Source organism: Dipodomys merriami, unplaced genomic scaffold (assembly GCF_024711535.1).
Source record: "Dipodomys merriami isolate MVZ:Mamm:240054 unplaced genomic scaffold, mDipMer1.0.p SCAF_348, whole genome shotgun sequence".
Lineage (NCBI taxonomy): Eukaryota > Metazoa > Chordata > Mammalia > Rodentia > Heteromyidae > Dipodomys > Dipodomys merriami.
This window is the reverse complement of record NW_027205026.1, coordinates 934326-956312: the sequence shown is the minus strand read 5'-3', so window position 1 is coordinate 956312 and position 21987 is coordinate 934326. Positions and strand designations below refer to the sequence as shown.

Here is a 21987-nt window from a genome sequence, read left to right as displayed (position 1 = left end):
GCCTCACACGCCTGGACAGGCGGAGGCACTCCCCGCCCCCAGCCACGGCCTGCTCACCGACGCACAGGGCGGGGGGCATGCCCAGGCACAGCAGGTACTGGTAGAGCAGGAAGAGGGTGAGGAACAGGCAGTAGTTGGGCCAGAGGCGGGCGATGGCCCCCCGGCGCCGGCGGGTCAGGATGGTCACCAGCCAGCAGCCGTGCAGGATGACCATGAAGTCCATGCGCTGACCGATCACATTCACCGACATGAGGAAGCAGATCTGGACGGAAGAGGGGAGACGCGGAGGGGCGTGATGCAGGGCCCCCGGCTTGTGAGGACCCCCAGAGATGCACGCCGGGAGCAGCTCCCGTCTCGTGCAGGGCACCCTGGGGGCCCACACCCCGGCTTGGGAGGACCCGACCTGCTCTCCCAGGGCTGTCAAAGCTAGATGTGTCTCCACCACGCTTGGAGCAAGCAGGCTCAGGCAGTGGGCTCTAAGACACTGGACAGCCTCACCCGGCCCCTGATGGGAAGGCCCAGCCTCCCTCGCCTCCCTGGGCACCACGGCCTCGCTTCCGTCCTGGGGAGCCCCCTCGAGGCCTCCCAGCGCAGCCCGTGCCCACGCGGCCCCTTGGCCTGCGAGTCACATGCCCCGCAGGGGAACGAGGCGTGGACGCTCCGTCTCACCTCCAGCCCAAACTTGTAGAAGAAGAAGTTGATGAAGTACTTGAGGCAGCTGAGCAGGTCCTGGTCCAGCTGCTGGCGGCTGCCGTCGGCACACACGGCCTGGGCGGGCAGCGGGACCTGCTGGTGCTGCCGGCGGTAATGTTCCTGGCGCCGGTACACCATGGCCTCAAACACGAGCAGCAGCAGCACCTGCAGGTGGTTCTGCAGGGGAAGGGGTTCAGCAGCTGTCACGGGGACCCTCGGGAAGCCTCCGGGGCGGACCGCCTGGCTGCCGACCCCGCAGCTCACCTGGATGTAGCCCAGGTTGGGGAAGCCCTTCCGCACCCCAAACCAATTGGCTGGGTCAACGGGCCCGCGGTACAGCAAGGACTGCTTGATCTCCGCGGCCAGCAGGTTGGTGCTGTTGGGGAGGGGCTGTTGGAGAGGGGTGGGCGTCAGCGCTCGCTCTGGGGTCGCCAGCGCTTCCCAGATCAGCGCCAGGCAGACACAGCAGCTGACCCGGTCAGGCGGACAGGACTGGCAACCGGAGCCACCCTAACAGGGAGCTGGACATTTGGGAAACAGCCAGCGCCGGGGGGGAAGAGAGATGCCCGGGAAGAGGAGGACAGTGGAGCAGAGAAAGCCCCGGATGGGGCCGCAGGGAGCGCCTTTCCCGGCCCCAGGCCTGGCCCCGAGGTCGGTCCCTTCCTTCCACTGCGCTCACGGTCCAGGCCCCACGGGCAGGGTGGACCCCTCCCCCGAGAGCCCGCACCTGGCTGCAGTTGCTGGAATACTCGTGGGGGCTGACGACCTTGAGCTGGTAGAGCATCTTGCACACGATGATGATGCAGGTCCACACGGTGGACAGGCAGGAGGCCATGGGCCGGAAGCGGGGGTAGGGCGTGGCGAAGGCCCACAGCACCACCAGCAGCAGGTTCATCACCGACACCTGCGTGGGGGGAGGCGGCGGGCAGCGGGGACCAGCAGCACCCAGGGCGCGACTCGAGGGACGTCCGGCCACCCGCACTCACCTCCCGCAGGGCCACCCAGACGGTGTACAGGGCCACCAGCTTGAAGACGTGCAGCTCCAGCAGACGGCGCACGAACACTTGCACGCGAGAGAGGGCATCCGAGAAGCTGGCCGCAAGGTCCAGCAGCCGCTCGGCCACCAGGCCCCACTTGCTGACTGAACCTGTTGCAGGAAGTGAGGGGGCATGAGGGGGATGGGGGGATGGTGAGGGGGAGGGATGGTGAGGGGGAGGGGAGATTGTGAGGGGGGAGGAGGGACAGTGAGGGGGAGGGAGGGACAGTGAGGGGGAGGGGACGGTGAGGGGGGAGGGGGACTGTCAGGGGGAGGGAGGGACGGTGGGGGGCATGAGGGGAAGGGGGAGGACAGTGAGGGAGACCAGCCTCCAGGCCCACAGCAGGATTGGCACCGGAGACCCAGGCCAGGGCTCGGGCTGGCGGCGGCTCCCTCACCCTCAGCGGCCTGTGAGGTGTGGAGGGGGCCATCCTCCCTGAAGGCCAGCTCCTCTTCCTGCTGCAGCAGAGGGGTCTCACTCACGGTGTCCTGCCTGGACAAGAGTCCAGAGCCAGCGGTCACTGCCGGCCTGCCCCAGCCTCCTCCTCCTCCACATGCCCCGCCGAGCTCCCCACGCGGTGGCCAGGATGGCTGCATGGGCCCCGGACGTGGCGGGGCCTTTGCCTAGACCGAGTGGTCCCTGAGCCCGGGCCCCGCACCCGGCCCACGCCATCTAATGCCCCTGACCCCCACAGGGCCATGTGGAAGGCAGAAGCCACGGTCAGGCTCTGAACCTCCCTCGTGGCCCGGGACCGCACCTGCGGGCCCAGCGTGCGCGCCGGGTGCCGGGCGGGGACACGTGCTCCAGGTCGGTGAGCTGCATGAAGGGCCGGTGAAAGTAGTGCAGCTGCAGGATGCAGGCCAGCAGGAAGAAGCCGGGGATGAGGATGCTGGAGAAGAGCTCCGACACACTGAACTGCTCCAGGCCCAGGTCCCCCAGCCTGGCGGGAGAGGCCCGTCAGTGCCCCGGCCAGCCGGACCCAGGGTCCGCCGCGGCCGCGGCGGGCGGAAGGGCGCGGGCGTGCCGGGGCCTGGACCCACTGCTCATCCGTGAAGCCGGTCAGGTTGCGCCAGTAAGCGGGGAAGTCCTGGAACTGGAAGGTGTACACGGCGATGAGCACCAGCATGGTGTAGGCCACCACGAGCCACCAGAACACGCGCAGCAGCTTCCGCCACAGGCTGTAGTAGACCTGCGGGCGGGGGGCTGTGAGCCGGGCGTGGGGGGCTGCACCTCAGCCCCCCGCCGGCCGGTGCGGCCCTCCAGGCACCTGGAACAAGGTGAGGCACAGGAGGAAGAGGAACATGTAGACGATCTTGTAGACCACCAGGCGGCCGGCGAAGCTGACCACGATGAACATGCCGGCGCACACGTAGATCCAGTACTTGGCGTAGATGCCCGTGACCAGCTCCCCCAGGCTCCGGAGCAGTACCTGCATCCGCGTGGGCTCTGGGGGCCGGGCCGGAGGGAGAGGATGGTCTCGGGCGACCAGGGGCCCGTGCCGGCCACCCGCCTCGGCCCGCCTCTCACCTGTGTCGGCCACCGTGACCTCCAACAGCGCGGCGGCCGGCTTCGCCCTCTTCAGCAGCTTCTCCTTCACAAACTGGCGCAGCAGGAGCCAGAAGGTCAGCATGTAGAGCAGCTGCAACAAGTACAGGGGGCTTCCAGGACCCAGGCCTCACCCAAGAGCCCGGCCCAGCGACCCGGCACCACAGAGGACCTCGCTCACCCAGTCACCTCTCTACACACTCACACATGGGTCCTCATGGGGACGGGCACATACACGGTCATGTCTGACACACTCATACAGATGAGCACGTGCTCACACGAAATGATGCACATGAGGTTGCAGGTTCTCACATTCAGTTTCATCACACAGACGCACACACATGCACATTAAAACACTCCTAAGTGTGCAGAGGCTCCCGAGTCTCACAATGGAATTATTATAGTCAGTGGGCCTGGTGGCAGACACAAAGGCGCTGGTATTCTCCTGTCTTTCCTGGGGACATCCCTCTCCAGGTGGCCTGGACACCCTGACCTGGCACAAGTGCCAGAGACCGGGGTAGCACACAGGCTGTGATGCACACGGTACTACATCCCAGAGGACAGGGCTGGCCCCCAGAGCGCAGCAACATTCAGCACACAGCACCAACGTCTGCGTGGCCATGGGGCCTGGCCAGGACGCTGTACCACAGGTGACTGCCGGACACAGCTTACTCGCCTGGAGTTTCTACCCAACCGAGCGAGCAGGTCAGGAGCAGACCTCACCTCAGGCGCACCATCCGACGTAGCGACGTACGTACCATGGCGCCGAGGTCCAGGCAGGGGTAGCGAGTGTCCTGCAGCCCCAGCTGGTGGAGGCTGACGGGGCCCAGGGTGGTGGGCAGCTCGGGACGCAGCTTCATGGCCCACACGTAGCGCAGGCAGCAGAGCGTCAGCCCGTAGAGCAGGAGGAAGGGCGCGCACAGCATGGCCAGCTGTTGACGGCTGCGCACCGTCCAGATGAGGCAGGCCCAGAGCAGCAGCACAAAGGTCAGCCAGCTGTGGTAGGTGATGCTCCACACCTGGGCGGAAGGGCATGGGCAGGGGCTGCCTAGGGTGCCCGGTCCAGATCCCCGGCCCACCAACGCAGACAGGTCCTAGTGAGGCACGCACGCACGCACGCACGTGTGCACACACACGCACACACACACAGGCAGCTCCCTGTGCAGCAGTCGGAGCCCGTGTCTGCTGGACGGATGCTGGGCCTGTCTCCAGCCCCGCCCCGGCCCCTCTCAGCGCACCGTCCCTCGGGAACCTCAGGGGACCTCGGGGGACCTTGGGGGACCTCGGGGAGCCCCAGGCTCCCCCTCTCACCATCATGGCGATGAGGGCGCACACGTAGCTCTGGTTCATGATGAGGTGGCCCAGGCCGTGCAGCGGCGACGTCTCTCTCGGCTGAGCCAGCCTGGGGTGCACTAGGGGCGGGGCAGAGGCTGGCACCTGGGGGTCTACTCCCACAGCCCACGAGGCCCCACGGTGCTGCCTGCGAGCAGTGTGGCCCAGCGCATGGCCAGGGCGGAGCACGGAGCAGGAAACAGCCCTGCTGTCCGCGCTTTACAAGGCCCTGAAGGGCCAGGATACACAGGACCATCCTACCCCCTTCCCACGGAGGGCCCGTGACCACGTACACTTCAACAGGGGACAAATCCCACAACAGAGAACAAAGCTCACAGTGAGGAAAGAAACCCAGGCACCGTTCCCAGCCCTCTCCACGGCACTGTGGGGAACAGCCTCCCGCAGCTGCTTCTCCCGGGGCCACGTGGTCCAGGGGATGCTGGAGACCCCCAGCGCGTGCCGTGGTCCAGGGGATGCTGGAGACCCCCAGCGCGTGCCGTGGTCCAGGGGATGCTGGAGACCCCCAGCGCGTGCCGTGGTCCAGGGGATGCTGGAGACCCCCAGCGCGTGCCGTGGTCCAGGGGATGCTGGAGACCCCCAGCGCGTGCCGTGGTCCAGGGGATGCTGGAGACCCCCCCCCCCCCCCAGTGTGCCGGGAGCAGCTACATGGCTGCAGATGGCCTCGAGGGCACAGCATGGGAAGGCTAGAGAGTGCAGAGGACCTGGCGGCCACTGGGGGGCAGCACCAGCCCTGCCCACAGGTGGAGAGGGATCCAGACACCCTGGCTTCAAGAGCGCCTACTCACTGGGTCGCTGCCGGATGGGGCTCTGGCCGGTCAGGTCATGCACAATGCAGCTGCTGGTGTCGGGCCCCGTGGACGTGGGCACTGGGCACTGTGAGGAGAGGTGGGTGAGCGGGCCGCCGCAGGTGGCCGGCACACCCGCTTGGCCACTTGCTCACCTGCGTGGCCTCCCCATCTCCAGCGGCAGCGCCGGGCTGGCCCTGGGTCCCCCGCTCCAGCTGATCCAGCTCCAGATCATGTTGCTCATCCTCGCTGGCCACTTCCTTCCTCTGCAAGTCATGGCCCCGAGCTCAGCCCACACCTCCAGCAGGCTGCGCAGACCCCGGCATGCGAGGTGGGGTAAGAGGTGCTCACCTGGTCCAAGGGGCGACGCTGACGAAGCTTCAGGAGCGAGGTGACCGTGTAGTAGAGCAGCAGCAGGATGCCGGGGCTCACATAGTCCGGCCAGTCGTGGCTGGTGTTCAGCACCAGGGCATTGGGACTGGAGCAGTTGGTGGGACCCACAAAGTCCTTGAGACCGAACAACCTGCCCAGAGAGGGCATGTCACTGACCACAGGCCCAGAGATGGTGCAGCCAAGACTCGGACAGGCCAGGGCAGGACCGAGGCGGTTCGGGAGCCCTCACCTGGCACAGAGGCCGTCCGGCGGGAGGAGAGCCTGTGCAATGGGCATCTGGTAGCAGTAGAGGCAGAGGAGATGGCCGGCGCTAAAGCAGCTCACCATGACGCAGAGCGCGCTGAAGCCCAGGGGGCTGATGGGAAAGTGGCAGGCCCACCAGGTGCAGATGGACAGGAAGAGCAGCAGGTAGACGCTAGAGAAGGCCGAGGGTTGGGCGATCCCTGCAGGGCGGAGGCGAGGTACGCTGGCGTCCACCAGCCAACGGCCGGCGGGGAGGGAGCGCAGGGAGCGGCCCCAGCGCTGGCCAGCCCAGGATCCCCGCCCCCGCCCGCCCCTCAGGTACCTGCCAGCGCCAGCAGTGTGATGGCCAGCATCCGCCCGGCGGCCACCAACAGCCAGTGCGCGGTGACCCAGAACCGGGGGGCGAGCCACAGCCTGCGCCTGGGTCCCGCTGCAGAGGCCTCCTGTGGGCCTGCCGGGGGCTCACCGTCCCCCTCCGCCTCCTCAGTGTCCTGCTGGTGTCAGGGGAGGGGCAGGAGGGCGGTCAGGGGAGGGCGGCCAGGGGAGGGCCGCGAGGGTCATCAGGGGTGGGGAGGGGAGGACGGTCAAGGGAGGGCGGTGAGGGTCATCAGGGGCGGGGAGGGGAGGGAAGGGGAGGGGTCAGGGGTGGGGGTCAGGAGAGGGGGGTCAGGCGTGTGGTCCTCTGCCCCACCTCACCTGCCCCTACAAAATCACTGGGCCTACAACCGCCCCAAGCACCAACCCGCTGTCTTCCACCGGAAGTCAGCCGCACAGCCTCCTTCCTCATTCCAGCTCTGCCTTGCGGGCCTTCCTGGGGGTGCTTGGCCCAGCCCACCGGCCACTGCCCTGCCAAGACCTGGCACACACAACCATGCAGGCTAGCCCCAGGAGACAGGGCAGCCACAGATTCTCGAATCTGTCCCCAAAGCAGCTCCCAGATGGGCATTTTTAGGAGGACGGAGGGGAGTAGCGGGCTGTGCGCACTGCACACGCGTCGGGCGTGGGTGCCACGTGCACTGTAGTTTACAGGGCATTTTTAGACTTGCCGCCCAGCTGGGGGCCGGGGGCCGCTTGCGGGGCCCCCAGCTGCTCTGCCTGCGCCCTTCCCCACCCCTCAGACAACGCAGCCACACACGGGGCACAGCTTCCCGCCCTTGCCAGCAGGATGGAGGTGGCCAACTGCTTAGGAGGAAGTCAGCCGTTACTTGGGGCTGACCTGGACCCGATGGGACCCGCCTCCCCTGGCCCTGATAGAGGGTTCCCAGAACAGAACTTTCTATTTCCCAGAACCCGGGGAAGGCCAGGACATGCTGGAAAAGAACAGGAACTTCATCAGCTGTGCTGGCTCTGGCCGGGGGCTGGCAGCCCAGGCCCAGCTGGGCCCTGCGCAGAGAGGATGCAGGTGCCCAGGCTGAGTGCGCTAGCTCGGCGCCAGGCGGCCCAGGCCCCGCGGTGAAGTCGGGGTGGAAGCCGGCAGGTCTGGCCTCAGGCTGGGGCTGAGGCAGGGGGCGAGGCCTGGAGACCACAGAGGCAGAGAAGAGGGAGGCCAGACCTGGAGACTGGAGGGCGGAGCCCTGAGCATAGAGGCAGCGGGAACAGCAAGGCTGAGGCCACGCCCGCTGGGATCGGCCCTCGCCCACAGCCAAGAAGCCTGTGACAAACGCGTGACTCCAGGCCTGGGAAACCTCCCGGAGAAGTCCGTGACAAATGTGTGACTGCAGGTGTGGGAAGATCGGGGCTGCGCCCGAGAGTCGGGGCGTCCGAGGCCACCCCGTGGCGGGCAGTGAGGCCCACTGGGCTGCTGACCTGCTCTGTGCCCGCCGCCAGCCTCCTCCCCTCTCTGGACGGAACGCAAGGCCCAGCAAGCGTCAGCTGTGGATAAACGCACGCTGGGGCCGGGGGCCTGCGCCAGAACACCTGGACTGTCGTAAATCCTGGGGCAGTCCTAGCCACCGCGCTAGCAGGCCAAGGCTGGGGTGGGGCTGGAGGCACAGCTTACAGGCAGGGCGAGAGGCCACCAAGGGCACACCCAGGGCACAGCCCCCGTGCCTGTGGTGCTGGGCTCGGTGGCCCAGCAGTGAGGTTGGGCCCTGCCTGGTCCTCAGGGCCGTGGCTCTGCTGTGGCCACCGGCACCTGTCCCACCTTCCAGCTGAGCTAATCCCTGAGCGACATTTCCCACAAGCAGAGTCATGGCTCCCTGGCTGATTCTGCCCAGGGTGGGATTCCTAGCAGGAACTGGTCTCGAGTAAATAACGGGCTGGGAGTGTGGCTTGGGGAGAGTGCTCGCCTCGCATGCATGGCGTCCTCAGCACCGCATGCATAGAAGAAGCCAGAAGCGGTGTGTGGCTCGTGGTAGAGTGCTAGCCTTGAGCCAAAGCAGCTCAGGCCCTGAGTTCAAGACCAGGATTGACAAAAAAGAAAAAAGAAAAGAGTAACCACATGGTTGGGGCTCAGCAATGGACCAGAACGCTCCCTTTCCTCCTGCATCCCTCTTCAAACCCAGCACATAAGCACCTCCATGACTATTCTCGAGCGCTTGAAGAGAGAGGCTTAAAGCAGCCCTGGGAGCTGCCTCTGCCCAGTGCCGCCGCTCACCGAGTCTCTGCCCGGTGTCACCGAGCCTCTGCCCAGTGCCACCGCTCACCGAGCCTCTGCCCAGTGCCACTGCTCACCGAGCCTCTGCCCAGTGTCACCAAGCCTCTGCCCAGTGCCGCCGCTCACCGAGCCTCTGCCCAGTGTCACCGAGCCTCTGCCCAGTGCTACCGCTCACCGAGCCTCTGCCCAGTGTCACCGAGCCTCCGCCCAGTGTCCCGCCGCTCACCGGCTCGCGGGTGTGCCGGCTCTGCCGCGCTTTCCTCGTGAGGTGCCCGCAGAGACCCAGGCAGACCGCAGAGACCACGAGGATGCCCAGGTCGGGGGCCACCAGCCGGAGCGTGTTGGGAATGTCCTTCAGGTCCAGTCTGTGGAGGGCAGGGAGGGCCTATGGTCAGCACGGGGGGGGGGCAGGGCCGGGAAGGGGAGCGGCTGCCCCGAGAACACACAGGCTGGTCCGCGAGGACCCCAGATCGCGGTTCCAGAACCGCCCTTGGACTGAGAAGCCCCAGGCAGCCCACGGGGTCTTACCTTGTGACCCCGACATGTCGAGAGATGTTCTCCCAGCGGCTGCCTGCAGAGAGTGAGGGACCGGTCAGGCAGGACAGCAAGACAGCAAGGGGCTCAGACGCCTAGCCCCCCTCCGGCCTTCACTGATGGGGAAACGGAGGCCTAGCCGGGGGACGGCCGGTGGCGGGGGGCAGGGCAGCGGTGCTGGGCCCGGATGGGCGATGTAGCAGGGCAGGGTTGGAAGTAGCCGCGGCTGAACCTCAGGGTGCAGAGAGGCCCAGACATCTCAGTGGTTAACGAGCAGGGCAAAGCCCCAGGGCGGGGCCCCAGCCTGCGTGGCATTGCGGGACGCCGGGCTGTGTGTGGAGGAAGTGTGGGGAGGGGCTGGCGTCAGACCCCGTCTTGTCTGGAGCCGAGGCTCGGTTCACACGTGGAAGGAAGGTGCTGGAGCCGCCCGGCTGCACAGCCACACGCAGACCTGTGCTGGGCCGGGCGCAGGGGCCCGAAGGCTGCCTTCAAGCCTGGACGCCCAAGACCCGGATCAGCCCCCAGAAAACCTGCGCTGGACATAAACCATGGCCAGACATGATGGGTGAGGCCGGGAGCCTGCCGGGGTCGGCTCAGCCTTCCCGAGCAGACCCGAGGGTCTGCCTGAGAGGCTACGCTGCTCCTTCCAGCCACAGACACAGACACACAGACACACCCCTGCCCCGTGGCAACTCACAGCTTTGCTCTAGGAGCTGGTCCAGGCGGGGCACAGTGTGCAGACAGATCTGGAAGACCAGGTGAGCCGCCAGGAAGAGGAGGCTGAGGCAGAGCAGGGCACGGAGGAGGCGGCCTGTGTGACCTGAGGCAGACAGGCTGGGGTGAGGCTGGAAGGGCAGGCAGGGACATGGCCAGGGGCGCAGGCGACATGGAGGGGCAGGAGGACGGCCGTGGCGTCTGAACCACAGCCAACGTCTTCTGTGACCAGAGTGACAGGTACGCGGCACAGGCTACACAGCCCTCGGGCACCGCGCCTCTCCTGGCAGCCATCGGACGATGCTGCTGTGACCTGACGCCGATGAGGACACGGCACAGGCTGGGGAAGTGACCGGCCCCAGGCCGCACAGCGAGGGAGGGCAGCCCGACCCACAGCCCGACCCACAGGGCTCCTGTTTGCTCGCTGCTCTCTGGGAGCACAGAGAACAGGCAGGAAGAACCCCTGGCTCCCAGAGACACAACTGTTTCCATTGACCCAGCAAAGATCTACCTGCCTTGCAAACAGATACCTGCAATCTGGAGACTGAAGATCATGAGTTCAAAGGCAGCCTCTGCTACAGAGTGAGACCTTGTCTCAAATAAGACTTTTTTTGGGGGAATCCGGTCGTGGGGCCTGAACTCTGGGCCTGGGCGCTGTCCCTCGGCTTTTCAGCTCAAGGCTAGCGCTCTACCACTTGAGCCACAGCGCCACTTCTGGCTTTTTTTCTTTTTGCTTATGTGGTGCTGAGGAATCGAACCCAGGGCCTCAGGCATGCAAGGCAAGCGCTCTACCACTCAGCCACCTTCCCAGCCCCAAATAAGACTTATTTTAAGGCGTAGAAGGTGGGGAGCAGCCTGGTACACAGGCCCCCGTGGTCAGTCCCTACAGAGCCTGGATGTAGGGTCTGGGGGAGGGAAGATGGGTGGGGGACTTTACCCTCCCCCACTGCTGTTGCACCCCAGTGAGTCAAGAAGTGGGTGGGTGGTGGCAGCCCTGCAGTGACCCTGGCCAGCGAGGCCGGAGTCCACTTCTCAGCCAGAAGCCCTGTGATGACCAGACGTGCGAGGTGGGCCTCCCCCACCGCAGGCCTCCCCGCCCCGCGCCTGCTCCCTCTCATTCAGACGGACAAACCGATGCAGAGAACCCGCGGAGCACGCCCACGGCCCGGGCGCCCACCTTCCCCTTCATCTCCACAGCTCGAGCTGGCTGACGGGGACGCCTGCCCTGCGGACACCGGGAGGCCGGGCCACCCGGCCCGGCGGCCTCCGTCCCTGAGCCGCTGGGTGACCCCGTGGGGCTGGCCAGCTTGGTGGAGGGCAGGGGCTCAGCTGAGAAAACAGATGGATGGAAGGGGAAACAGGAAGTGGCCGGGGCAGGTCCTTTTGGCAGCCAGTCAGGGCCTCACTGGGCCTGGACACTGGAGGTCCGCAGACCCTGCCAGCCGGCCCTGCCCTCCCCCACCCCAGGAAGCAGCAGCAGCCCCGCCTTCCGCGACCGCACCCCGCCCTCCGGGCACAGGCGCCAGGCCGAGGCCAGCTCCAGACCTCTCCAGGGCCGGTTGGCAGACGTGCAGGGCCGGGCCGGGCTGCCAGCGTACGGGAGGCCCGTTTGACTCAACTGTGTGCACATGACTGCAGGAGCCCCCCTCCCCCGCCTCCCCACGCATCCTTTGCCCCACGCTGGAAGGAGGTGAAGGGGGACGCAGCCAGCGAAGGGGGAGCGGTGCTCAGCAGCAGAGGAAGCCCCGAGGAGCAACACGCCTGCCACTCGCCAGGCCCCGGCCCCAGCTCCTGAGCCGCAGCCCCAGGGGCAAGCCTCTGCCTGGGCAGAGCCCTGGGCTGGGGTTCTGCTCACTGAGCTGAGCAGCAGGAGGTCTTAACGCTGCTGGGCAGAGGCCAAGCCGCTGCCAGGACCACAGGGGCTCGGGTGGGGGCGGGCAAGATGGGATGGGAGGGGCTCGAAGGAGGGTGGGTGGGATGGGAGGGGGCGGGTGGGAGGGGAGGGCTGGGAGGGGGGCGGGTGGGAGGGGAGGGGCTGGGAGGGGGGCGGGTGGGAGGGGAGGGCTCGGAGGGGGGCGGGTGGGAGGGGAGGGGCTGGGAGGGGGCGGGTGGGATGGGAGGGGCTCGGAGGGGGTCAGGTGGGAGGGGAGGGGCTGGGAGGGGGGCGGGTGGGAGGGGAGGGGCTGGGAGGGGGCGGGTGGGAGGGGAGGGGCTGGGAGGGGGCGGGTGGGAGGGGAGGGTCTCGGAGCTGCGCAGGGCTAGGCTGGGCCGTCCCGCTCTGCGTCATGTCAGTGAGGGGTACCAGTCGAGCCTGGGCAGGGTGGTGAGGCCCGGCCATCCCCGTGGGAAAGGGAGATAGACAGGGGTGGGGGGGGTGGGGGGGCCCTCCTGGCGCGAGCACCCTGGCAGGCAGGACGAGTCCCAGCAGGGGTCAGTCACAAGCAGGTGGCTGGACACCAGGCCCAGGGCCTGTCTGGGCACAGGGCCCAAGCCAGCCCCTGCCAGCCCCCCCCGCCCCCTCCCACCCAGAGGTCAGGGGACGCGGCCAGGCAACGTCAGCCTTCCCCCATGACCGCTGCCAAGGCCTGCAGCTGCACAAGTCATAAACCCACACAGGATACTCCACACCGTTCTGCTTCACATTTTCCTCTCTCACGCCTGGAAAAACCCCCGGAGGGTCTCTGAGGCTGGAGAGCGACACACAGACAGCATGGGACAGCTGTAACCCCGACTGGACGGCCACCATGTCAGAGGACAGGGCAGGGAGTCGGGGTCTCCCCTGTAACCCCGACTGGACGGCCACCACGTCAGAGGACAGGGCAGGGAGTCGGGGTCTCCCCTGTAATCCTGACTGGACGGCCACCACGTCAGAGCATGGGGCAGGGAGTCGGGGTCTCCCCTGTAATCCTGACTGGACGGCCACCACGTCAGAGCATGGGGCAGGGAGTCGGGGTCTCCCCTGTAATCCTGACTGGATGGCCACGTCAGAGCATGGGGCAGGGAGTCCGGGTCTCCCCTGTAATCCTGACTGGATGGCCACATCAGAGCATGGGGCAGGGAGTCGGGGTCTCCCCTGTAACCCCGACTGGACGGACACCACGTCAGCGCATGGGGCAGGGAGTCAGGGTCTCCCCTGTAATCCTGACTGGACGGCCACATCAGAGCATGGGGCAGGGAGTCGGGGTCTCCCCTGTAATCCTGACTGGACGGCCACTATGTCAGAGCATGGGGCAGGGAGTCGGGGTCTCCCCTGTAATCCCCACCTGGGTAGGCTGGATGGCCACGTCAGAGCATGGGGCAGGGAGTTGGGGTCTCCCCCGTAACCCCGACTGGACGGCCACCACGTCAGAGCACGGGGCAGGGAGTCAGGGTCTCCCCCGTAATCCAGACTGGACGGCCACTATGTCAGAGGACAGGGCTGAGCTGGCTGCCACATTGGGAGTCTCCAGTGCGAGACATTGAAGGAGCAAGTGGCATTCAGTGAGGCCAGCAGGGGGGAAGGGCTGGCCCGCGCCCCCCGCCTCCCAGCGTGCTGATTGTGCTGGACTCCCAAATGCCCTCCCTCTGCTTTCTGCCCCCTGGTTCTGCCCTCTGGGCTGGTGGTGCCTGAGGGATGGCCAAGCTAGGGAGGGGTGACCTCTGCCTGTGGCCAGCAGGACAATGCTAAGCTCACACCCCTGGGGACTATGATCTCATGCGGGTTAAGGCAGACGTGAGCAAAGGCGGCTGAGAGCGGAGCTGATGTGGAAGGCTGTTCTAGACCACCTCAGTGTGTTAAGAGAAGAGGAAGGGCAGCCATCTTGAAGGAAGGAGTGCGTGTGCCTCTCGCCAGAAGAAGAGGCAAGAAAGCCAGACCCCAGCTGGCTGGCCGCCCACACCGTCCTCTCAGGTCCTGGGAGGGGCTTCGGGAGGATTCCCACTCAAGTTCCCGTCAGCCTGGGCTAAAAGTTAACGAAAGACCTCCTCTCGGCCAATAGGATGAGCAGGGGGCGTGTGTCTAGTATCTTGGCTAGAAACGCACACACAAGAAGGGCCTATCTGTAAAATAACCTAAAGCAAAAAGAGCTGACCCAGCTGGGCACAGGAGGCTCAGGCCTGTCTGTCATCCCTGCTACTCAGGAGGCTGAGGTCTGAGGACTGAGGTTCCAAGACAGCCCAGGCAGGAAAGTCCGTGAGACACTTATCTCCAAATAGAAATAGCCACCCGAAACCACAAGTAGCACTGTGGCTCAAAAGGATAGAGTGCTAGCCTTGAGCAAAAACAGGTCAGGGACAGTGCTGAGGCCAGGTTGAAGCCCTACCTACAACCTACCAAAAGAAAAAAAGAAAAGAAAAGTGAAAGAGAGAGAGAGACAAAGACAGACGGAGAGGGAGAGAGAGACGGAGAGGGAGGGAGAGAGACAGAGAGAGACAGGGACAGAGAGAGAGAGAGACAGAGAGATGGAGGGGGGAGAGAGAGAGAGAGAGAGAGAGAGAGAGAGAGAGAGAGAGAGAGAGAGAGAGAGAGAGAGAGAGAGAGAGAGAGAAGGGCTGAGGGAGCGGGTCAAGTGGTAGGGTACCGGCCTAGCAAGTTTGAGACCCTTTGTTCAAACCTTAGCACAAAAACAAAATCAAGCCAGGTATGGGAGGCTCACACCTGTAATCCTAGCTACTCAGAAGGAGAGCTGAGGATCACAGTTTGAAGCCAGACCAGACAAGAAAGTCCGTGAGACTCTTATTTCCAAATAACCACCCAAAAGCCAAACAAAAAGCACAAACAGATGAAAAACAAGCAAAAGAAAGCTAAAAGGAAGAGCAAGCCAGTCCAGCCCGACCGCTGCCCCGACCTTGGGTTCTACCAACCGACGAGCAGTCAGGATCAGGAGTCAGCTGTGGCTCCACAGCCCCAGGGTGGGGTGGTGACTCAGCCCAGCAGCCACAGGAAGCCCATTCACCCAGGCGCTAAGGTGGCCAGCACCACCCAGAAGGCAGTGCCCAGGCCTGAGTGTCCTCGGTGAGCCCCGGGTGTCCCCTGCTGGCCTCAGCTGCTTTCCTGCCGCTCCTGGACAGCTCCGCCTGGGCAGGGTCTCTCGATGTGACGCGTGCTTTCCCCACAACCCTCTGTAAACTGGGGGCCACATCCCACTCCAAGCCCCGCGGCTAGCTAAGGCCTCTCCACCCAAGGGTGGGCATTTTGGGGACAGGTTCCTGACCACTTGCTGTCACTGTAAGGCGTAAAACGGACACTAGACGCACACAGTGCAGGCAAGAAGAACTGGAGACCGAGGGCCCTCAGCTCTGGCCCCGGCAGCCGTGGCCAGGCCTGCGCCCAGGGCACAGCGCTGCGCTCTTCCTTATCATGGAGCAGCAATAGCTGGGACACAGCCCCGCTGGGGCCGCACTGCCCAGTCCCCTGGAGGCACGGCTCAGAACCGACCCTCGCTCATGTGGAGGACAGAAGAGACATCCCTGCCCAGCTCACCGCTGGCTAGAGCCCAGGCTGGCCCCTCGGGACACCAGGGAAGCAGGGCGCACGGGCAGCCTGGGCTGCTGGCTGGGTGAGTCGGCCGGAGCCCCTCGGGCTGAGACCGCCGTGGCCACAGTCGTGTGGGGGAGGGCATCCCAGTTCAGCTGCGGAACGGGGTAGGCTGGGAAGCTCCTGTGTGGGCTGTCCTGGCTTCCAGAGGCTCCCGTGACAGGCGGGGAGTCGCCCACAGCCTCTATCCTGTCACACCAACGCCGGTGACGAGCCCTCCGCAGAGCAGACGGAAACAGCCACAGTCCACAATGAGGAAACGAGACTCCGGAGTCCTCGTGTCGGCCGGTTACCCGGGCGGGTCCGGCTCCCCGCTGCCCGGGTCTCTGCCTAGGCGGCACCCCCCCGGGACCTTACCTGGGACACTGTGCCTCGTGGGGCCCGGGAGCCAGGGCAGCAGCAGCAGCACCAGCAGGTAGACCAGGGAGAGGACGTTGACGCGCAGCAGGGCGGCTGGGGAGGAGAGACGCAGTTAGCGTGGCACGGCAAGCGGGCCGTCGGCCCTCCCGGGGGTGCTGCCGGGCCCTCCTCACTGGGAGGCCCCAAGGCCCCAAGGCCCCTGCATCCGCCGTGTCCCTGCGTGCCACACACAGCCAAGCCACACCCCTGCTAGCGCATGCAGGGGCAGGAGCACGCAGTGCAGCCGCATCACCCCTCCACGGAGACAGCTCCTCACGCTCCCACACAGCCCGGCCTCCCCACGAGGTCAGACGCGCACACACCACGGCCCCGGCCTCCCCACGAGGTCAGACGCGCACACACCACAGCCCCAGCCTCCCCACGAGGTCACACACCACGGCCCCGGCCTCCCCACGAGGTCAGACGCGCACACACCACAGCCCCGGCCTCCCCACGAGGTCAGACGCGCACACACCACAGCCCCGGCCTCCCCACGAGGTCACACACCACAGCCCCGGCCTCCCCACGAGGTCACACACCACAGCCCCAGCCTCCCCACGAGGTCAGACGCGCACACACCACAGCCCCAGCCTCCCCACGAGGTCACACACCACGGCCCCGGCCTCCCCACGAGGTCAGACGTGCACACACCACAGCCCCAGCCTCCCCACGAGGTCACACACCACAGCCCCGGCCTCCCCACGAGGTCAGACGCGCACACACCACAGCCCCAGCCTCCCCACGAGGTCACACACCACAGCCCCGGCCTCCCCACGAGGTCACACACCACGGCCCCGGCCTCCCCACGTGGTCACACACCACGGCCCCGGCCTCCCCACGAGGTCAGACGCGCACACACCACAGCCCCAGCCTCCCCACGAGGTCACACACCACGGCCCCGGCCTCCCCACGTGGTCACACACCACGGCCCCGGCCTCCCCACGAGGTCAGACGCGCACACACCACAGCCCCGGCCTCCCCACGTGGTCAGACGCGCACACACCACAGCCCCGCCTCCCCACGTGGTCACACACCACAGCCCGGGCTCCCCATGAGGTCACCACACCACAGCCCCGGCCTCCCCACGAGGTCAGACGCGCACACACCACAGCCCCAGCCTCCCCACGAGGTCACACACCACGGCCCCGGCCTCCCCACGTGGTCACACACCACGGCCCCGGCCTCCCCATGAGGTCAGACGCCACAGCCCCGGCCTCCCCACGTGGTCAGACGCCACAGCCCCGGCCTCCCCACGTGGTCACACACCACAGCCCCGGCCTCCCCACGTGGTCAGACACGCACACACCACAGCCCCGCCTCCCCACGTGGTCACACACCACAGCCCGGGCTCCCCATGAGGTCACCACACCACAGCCCCGGCCTCCCCACGTGGTCACACACCACAGCCCCGGGCTCCCCACGTGGTCAGACGTGCACACACCACAGCCCCGGCCTCCCCACGTGGTCAGACACGCACACACCACAGCCCCGGCCTCCCCACGTGGTCACACACCACAGCCCCGGCCTCCCCACGTGGTCAGACACGCACACACCACAGCCCCGGCCTCCCCACGTGGTCAGACACGCACACACCACAGCCCCAGCCTCCCCACGTGGTCACACACCACAGCCCCGGGCTCCCCACATGATCACACACCACAGCCCCGGCCTCCCCATGTGGTCAGACACGCACACACCACAGCCCCGGGCTCCCCACGTGGTCAGACGTGCACACACCACAGCCCCGGCCTCCCCACGAGGTCACACACCACAGCCCCGGCCTCCCCACGTGGTCAGACACGCACACACCACAGCCCCGGCCTCCCCACGTGGTCAGATACGCACACACCACAGCCCCGGCCTCCCCACGTGGTCAGACACGCACACACCACAGCCCCAGCCTCCCCACGTGGTCACACACCACAGCCCCGGGCTCCCCACATGATCACACACCACAGCCCCGGCCTCCCCATGTGGTCAGACACGCACACACCACAGCCCCGGGCTCCCCACGTGGTCAGACGTGCACACACCACAGCCCCGGCCTCCCCACGAGGTCACACACCACAGCCCCGGCCTCCTCATGTGATCAGACACCACAGCCCCTGGTCAGATGCGCACTCCGCTGCCCCAGCGTCACCTCTGGACAGTGAGCTGAGCAGTGACCCTTCTTCCTCACTGGCTTCCCCACAATTCTGAAGTCCCGCTGACCATGCACCCCCACACGGTTCTGGTGGCCGACTCCAGGAATGCTGCTAAGGCACAGGAGCCACCACTGGGCAGAGCGGTGCCCTCCCTGCCCCGACGACCCGCTCTCGGGGATACAGCCCTGCCTCCCCCAGGTCACCAACCAGAGCCACACAGCATGCAGCCTGGCTGCCCACGGGGACCTTCTGATGCCATGTGATGCCCACGCCATCCTGAGTACGTCCACCAGCATGGCCAGGGCACCTGGAGCGGAGAGCCGGGGACCCTGCCCGCCAGGCCAGCTGAGCCGTCTCCTCCCACGACCGAGGTTTGCCGGGGGCGAGGTACTAAGATCAGAGCACTGGGTACTTGAGCCCCTTGGCCTTTCCTGGGCACAGAGAGGCCCTTCATGCCAGCTGAGGGGCACCAGTCACACCGCCTAGGAAGCCTGGACAACTGTTTCCCCTAGGAGTGGAGCACACGGACCTGGTCCACACAGACCAGGGCTGGAGGAGCCTCTGGGACAGCCACACCGCAGGCCGATCCCCACCCGGGGCTGGAGGAGCCTCCAGGACATCCCAACCACAGGCTGATCCCCACCCGGGGCTGGAGGAGCCTCTGGGACAGCCGCACCACAGGCCGATCCCCACCCGGGGCTGGAGGAGCCTCCAGGACATCCCAACCACAGGCCGATCCCCACCCGGGGCTGGAGGAGCCTCTGGGACAGCCGCACCGCAGGCCGATCCCCACCCCGCAGAGGCAATGCGTGCGTCCCCTGAGCCGCCCACCCGTGTCCACTCTCAGCCCCACCCGTGAGAACTCACACACCCAGCTGTGGCTCCGGCCTCTGGGAACACATCCATTCCGGAGGGCGGAGGCAGGCGGTCCTGAGCTCAGGGACAGGAGTGGGCTCCCTCAGAGCGAACTGACAGGGAAAGGGGCTTCCAAACCCAGTCTGGGACCAGGGAAGAGAGCAACGGTGCCCACGCCAGGCAGAAGACGCTGTGCAGCAATACCAGCCACGGGTAGGACCTGCACCCCATCCCAAGCCACCCCAACGTACAGTTCCTCCCAGGAGCCTCCTCCCTCGGGGACCCAGAGGTCTCAGCCACAGAGCCCAGGGCGCCTGCCGCCAGCACAGTGCTCCCCTCCCTCCACACCGTGGCCATCTCTGCCCCGGGGCCCCTGGGGCCACGGTGTCCTCTTTCCACTTCTATCAGCTTGACTCCCTTAAATCTGAACTTTTCAACAATTATACATTTTCATAAAGAAGAAAATCAATGTGACCAGCCCAGGGGCGGGGGAGATGCACATAGGCAAACCCTTCCACGGCCCAGGGGCGGGGGAGATGCACATAGGCAAACCCTTCCACGGCCCAGGGGCGGGGGGGATGCACATAGGCAAACCCTTCCACGGCCCAGGGGCGGGGGAGATGCAGTGCGGCAAACCCTTCCACGGCCCCGCCTGTTTCCCAGAACTGCACTCTTCAGCCGCCAGGTGCTGCCTCTACCAGCGCCAGCCCCGCTCTGTCCCCAGGCCAGCCTCCCCTCCCCTCCAACCCAAGAGCCTCCAGCCAGAGGACGCTCACCCATCTGTCCACCGGTGTCCACCACCCACCCTGGGGACCCTGGCTTTCTCCTGACGCGGTGCTAGGGCCTAGCCAGAGGAAGGATGGAACGGACACCCAAGGTGGAAACACAGGAGGGGCGTCCACAGGGACCACCCAGGCTGGCAGGAGGCCAGGAGGGCAGCAAAGGGGCCTGAGGTCTAATTCATGACAATTTACACGTTCTAGAGGCAAACGGTGGTGACAGACACAAAACAATGTGAGCATGTTTAATGCCGGTGGGACATGCATTGAAAAATGGGTTCAAACAGCAAACACTGCCAGGCACTGGTGGCTCACGCCGGTCATCTCATCATACAGGAGGCTGAGATCTGAGGATCGAGGTTCAAAGCCAGCCCGAGCAAGAAAGTCCGTGAGACTCTTATCTCCAATAAAACACCAGAAAACCACAAGTGGTGCTGACTCTCCTTCCCCACGCTCACATGAGGCTGTGGCCTGTGAGGGGAAAGCCAGGAATCACGGCCCCATGCCAGCGCCCCCCCCTCAGCCCCACACCAGCGCCCCCCGGCCCCACACTGGCGCCCCCCAGCCCCCCCGGCCCACGCCAGCACCCCCCTCGGCCCCACGCCAGCGCCCCCCCCGGCCCCATGCCAGCACCCCCCCGGCCCACATCAGCCCTCACTGGGCCCACGCCAGCTCCCCCCAGCCCCACACCAGCACCCCCCCGAGCCCACGCCAGCGCCCCCCGGCCCCACGCCAGCGCCCCCCGGCCCCACGCCAGCACCCCCCCGAGCCCACGCCAGCGCCCCCCGGCCCCACGCCAGCGCCCCCCGGCCCCACGCCAGCGCCCCCCGGCCCCACGCCAGCGCCCCCCGGCCCCACGCCAGCGCCCCCCGGCCCCACGCCAGCGCCCCCCCGAGCCCACGCCAGCGCCCCCCGGCCCCACGCCAGCGCCCCCCGGCCCCACGCCAGCGCCCCCCCGAGCCCACGCCAGCGCCCCCCGGCCCCACGCCAGCGCCCCCCGGCCCCACGCCAGCGCCCCCCGGCCCCACGCCAGCGCCCCCCGGCCCCACGCCAGCGCCCCCCGGCCTCACACCAGCGCCCCTCAGCTCCCGGCTCGTTCCAAGCACGCTGACGGTGCCCTTGCTGTGCCCTTGCCCAGTGGAGAGAGGTCAGGTGCAGGAGGCCTAGAGAGGCAGCCATGCTTTGCCCCTGAAGGCAGGCTGCCCGCTGCCCGCTGGAGGCAACGTGGGGACACAAAGATGTTCAGAGGGGACAGAGCCCAGCCCTGCCTGGACAGCACCCGGCTGTGACCTCACAGGAAATGCCTTTCCTGAACTAGCAACAATGGGGGTCAGTGGAGACAGGAAGAGCCCCGCAGCCAGGACCGTTAACCCTTCACGGACCCGCACTTCCCACCTGAGCACCACGCTCAGGTGTCCAGCTCCCACTGGGGAAACTGAGGCCACTGGGGTGAGTCTCCTGGAAGCCAGATGGCCCAGCAGCGGCTGGGATGGGACGGGGGGGGGGAGGAGGTGACTGGACGGGACGGGGGGAGGAGGGTCTGGACGGGATGGAGGGAGGAGGGACTGGACGGGGGGAGGAGGGACTGGACGGGACGGGGGGAGGGGGTGACCAGCACCCCAGGTCACAGAGCCCCACACCACTCCCAGCTCCTCCACACGCACGGCCCACTCACCGCCCACTCCCGTTACCTGCAGGGAGACGGGCTGTGAAGTCTGGACAGCCAGGTCCCAGGAAGATGTGGACCCTGCGTCCACCAGCCTGGCCCCGGCCTCGGTGGAGGAGGACACGTGCTGACCCTCGGGAACCTGGGCAAGACTCCCGCTCGGGGCCGGAATCTCCTCTACAATGTGGGTGAGCCGAGCAGGATGGCGGGCAGGGCACCACGGGGACAGGGCCCCACACAGGGGACAGGGCCCCACGGGGACAGGACCCCATGGGGACAGGGCCCCACACGGGGGACAGGGCCCCACACGGGGGACAGGGCCCCACACGGGGGACAGGACACCACGGGGACAGGGCACCACACACGGGGCAGGCCCCACACAGGCTCACACTCCCTGAACCTCAAGGAGGACCTGGCTGGCCCAGGTGCAGGCTTCAGGACACAGGCTGGGCCTGAAGAGGACACTGCTGCCGGGTGTCCCCCCAAACCCACACTGATGGACAGCCGAAGTGCCAGGCAGCAGCCAGTGGGGGGGACTGGGCTGAACTAACGGGGGAGAGGAAGATAAGGGGTAGAGCAGACACCCTGGTCTGCGTGGGCCTCCGGACCTCAGGATAAAGGCCTGCTGACCCAGGTCAGCACGGACGTCACCCCCCAGGGGACAGCACGGGGCTGGGCACCCCACAGCCACCCTGGGGTCGGTGTCACTGGGTCACTTCTACCTTCAGATGCCAGA

General features: G+C 66.7%; 1 protein-coding gene across 1 annotated transcript in view; it reads right to left on the bottom strand.

Moving 5' to 3' along the window:
* Positions 1-21987, bottom strand: part of LOC138803781 (piezo-type mechanosensitive ion channel component 1-like) — a 58901-nt gene that overhangs the window by 15274 nt on the left and 21640 nt on the right. The window contains exons 2-22 of the mRNA XM_069987864.1: positions 15766-15861; positions 9877-9999; positions 9174-9216; positions 8872-9010; positions 6372-6540; positions 6036-6249; positions 5765-5936; positions 5569-5679; positions 5414-5501; positions 4587-4687; positions 4034-4294; positions 3258-3369; positions 2998-3176; positions 2771-2919; positions 2488-2670; positions 2128-2222; positions 1680-1840; positions 1421-1597; positions 958-1083; positions 670-870; positions 58-262 (exon numbers count right to left, since the gene is read on the bottom strand). Coding sequence (XP_069843965.1) covers positions 58-262; positions 670-870; positions 958-1083; positions 1421-1597; positions 1680-1840; positions 2128-2222; positions 2488-2670; positions 2771-2919; positions 2998-3176; positions 3258-3369; positions 4034-4294; positions 4587-4687; positions 5414-5501; positions 5569-5679; positions 5765-5936; positions 6036-6249; positions 6372-6540; positions 8872-9010; positions 9174-9216; positions 9877-9999; positions 15766-15861 — 3105 coding nt within the window. The remainder of the gene's footprint in view (positions 1-57; positions 263-669; positions 871-957; positions 1084-1420; positions 1598-1679; positions 1841-2127; positions 2223-2487; positions 2671-2770; positions 2920-2997; positions 3177-3257; positions 3370-4033; positions 4295-4586; positions 4688-5413; positions 5502-5568; positions 5680-5764; positions 5937-6035; positions 6250-6371; positions 6541-8871; positions 9011-9173; positions 9217-9876; positions 10000-15765; positions 15862-21987) is intronic.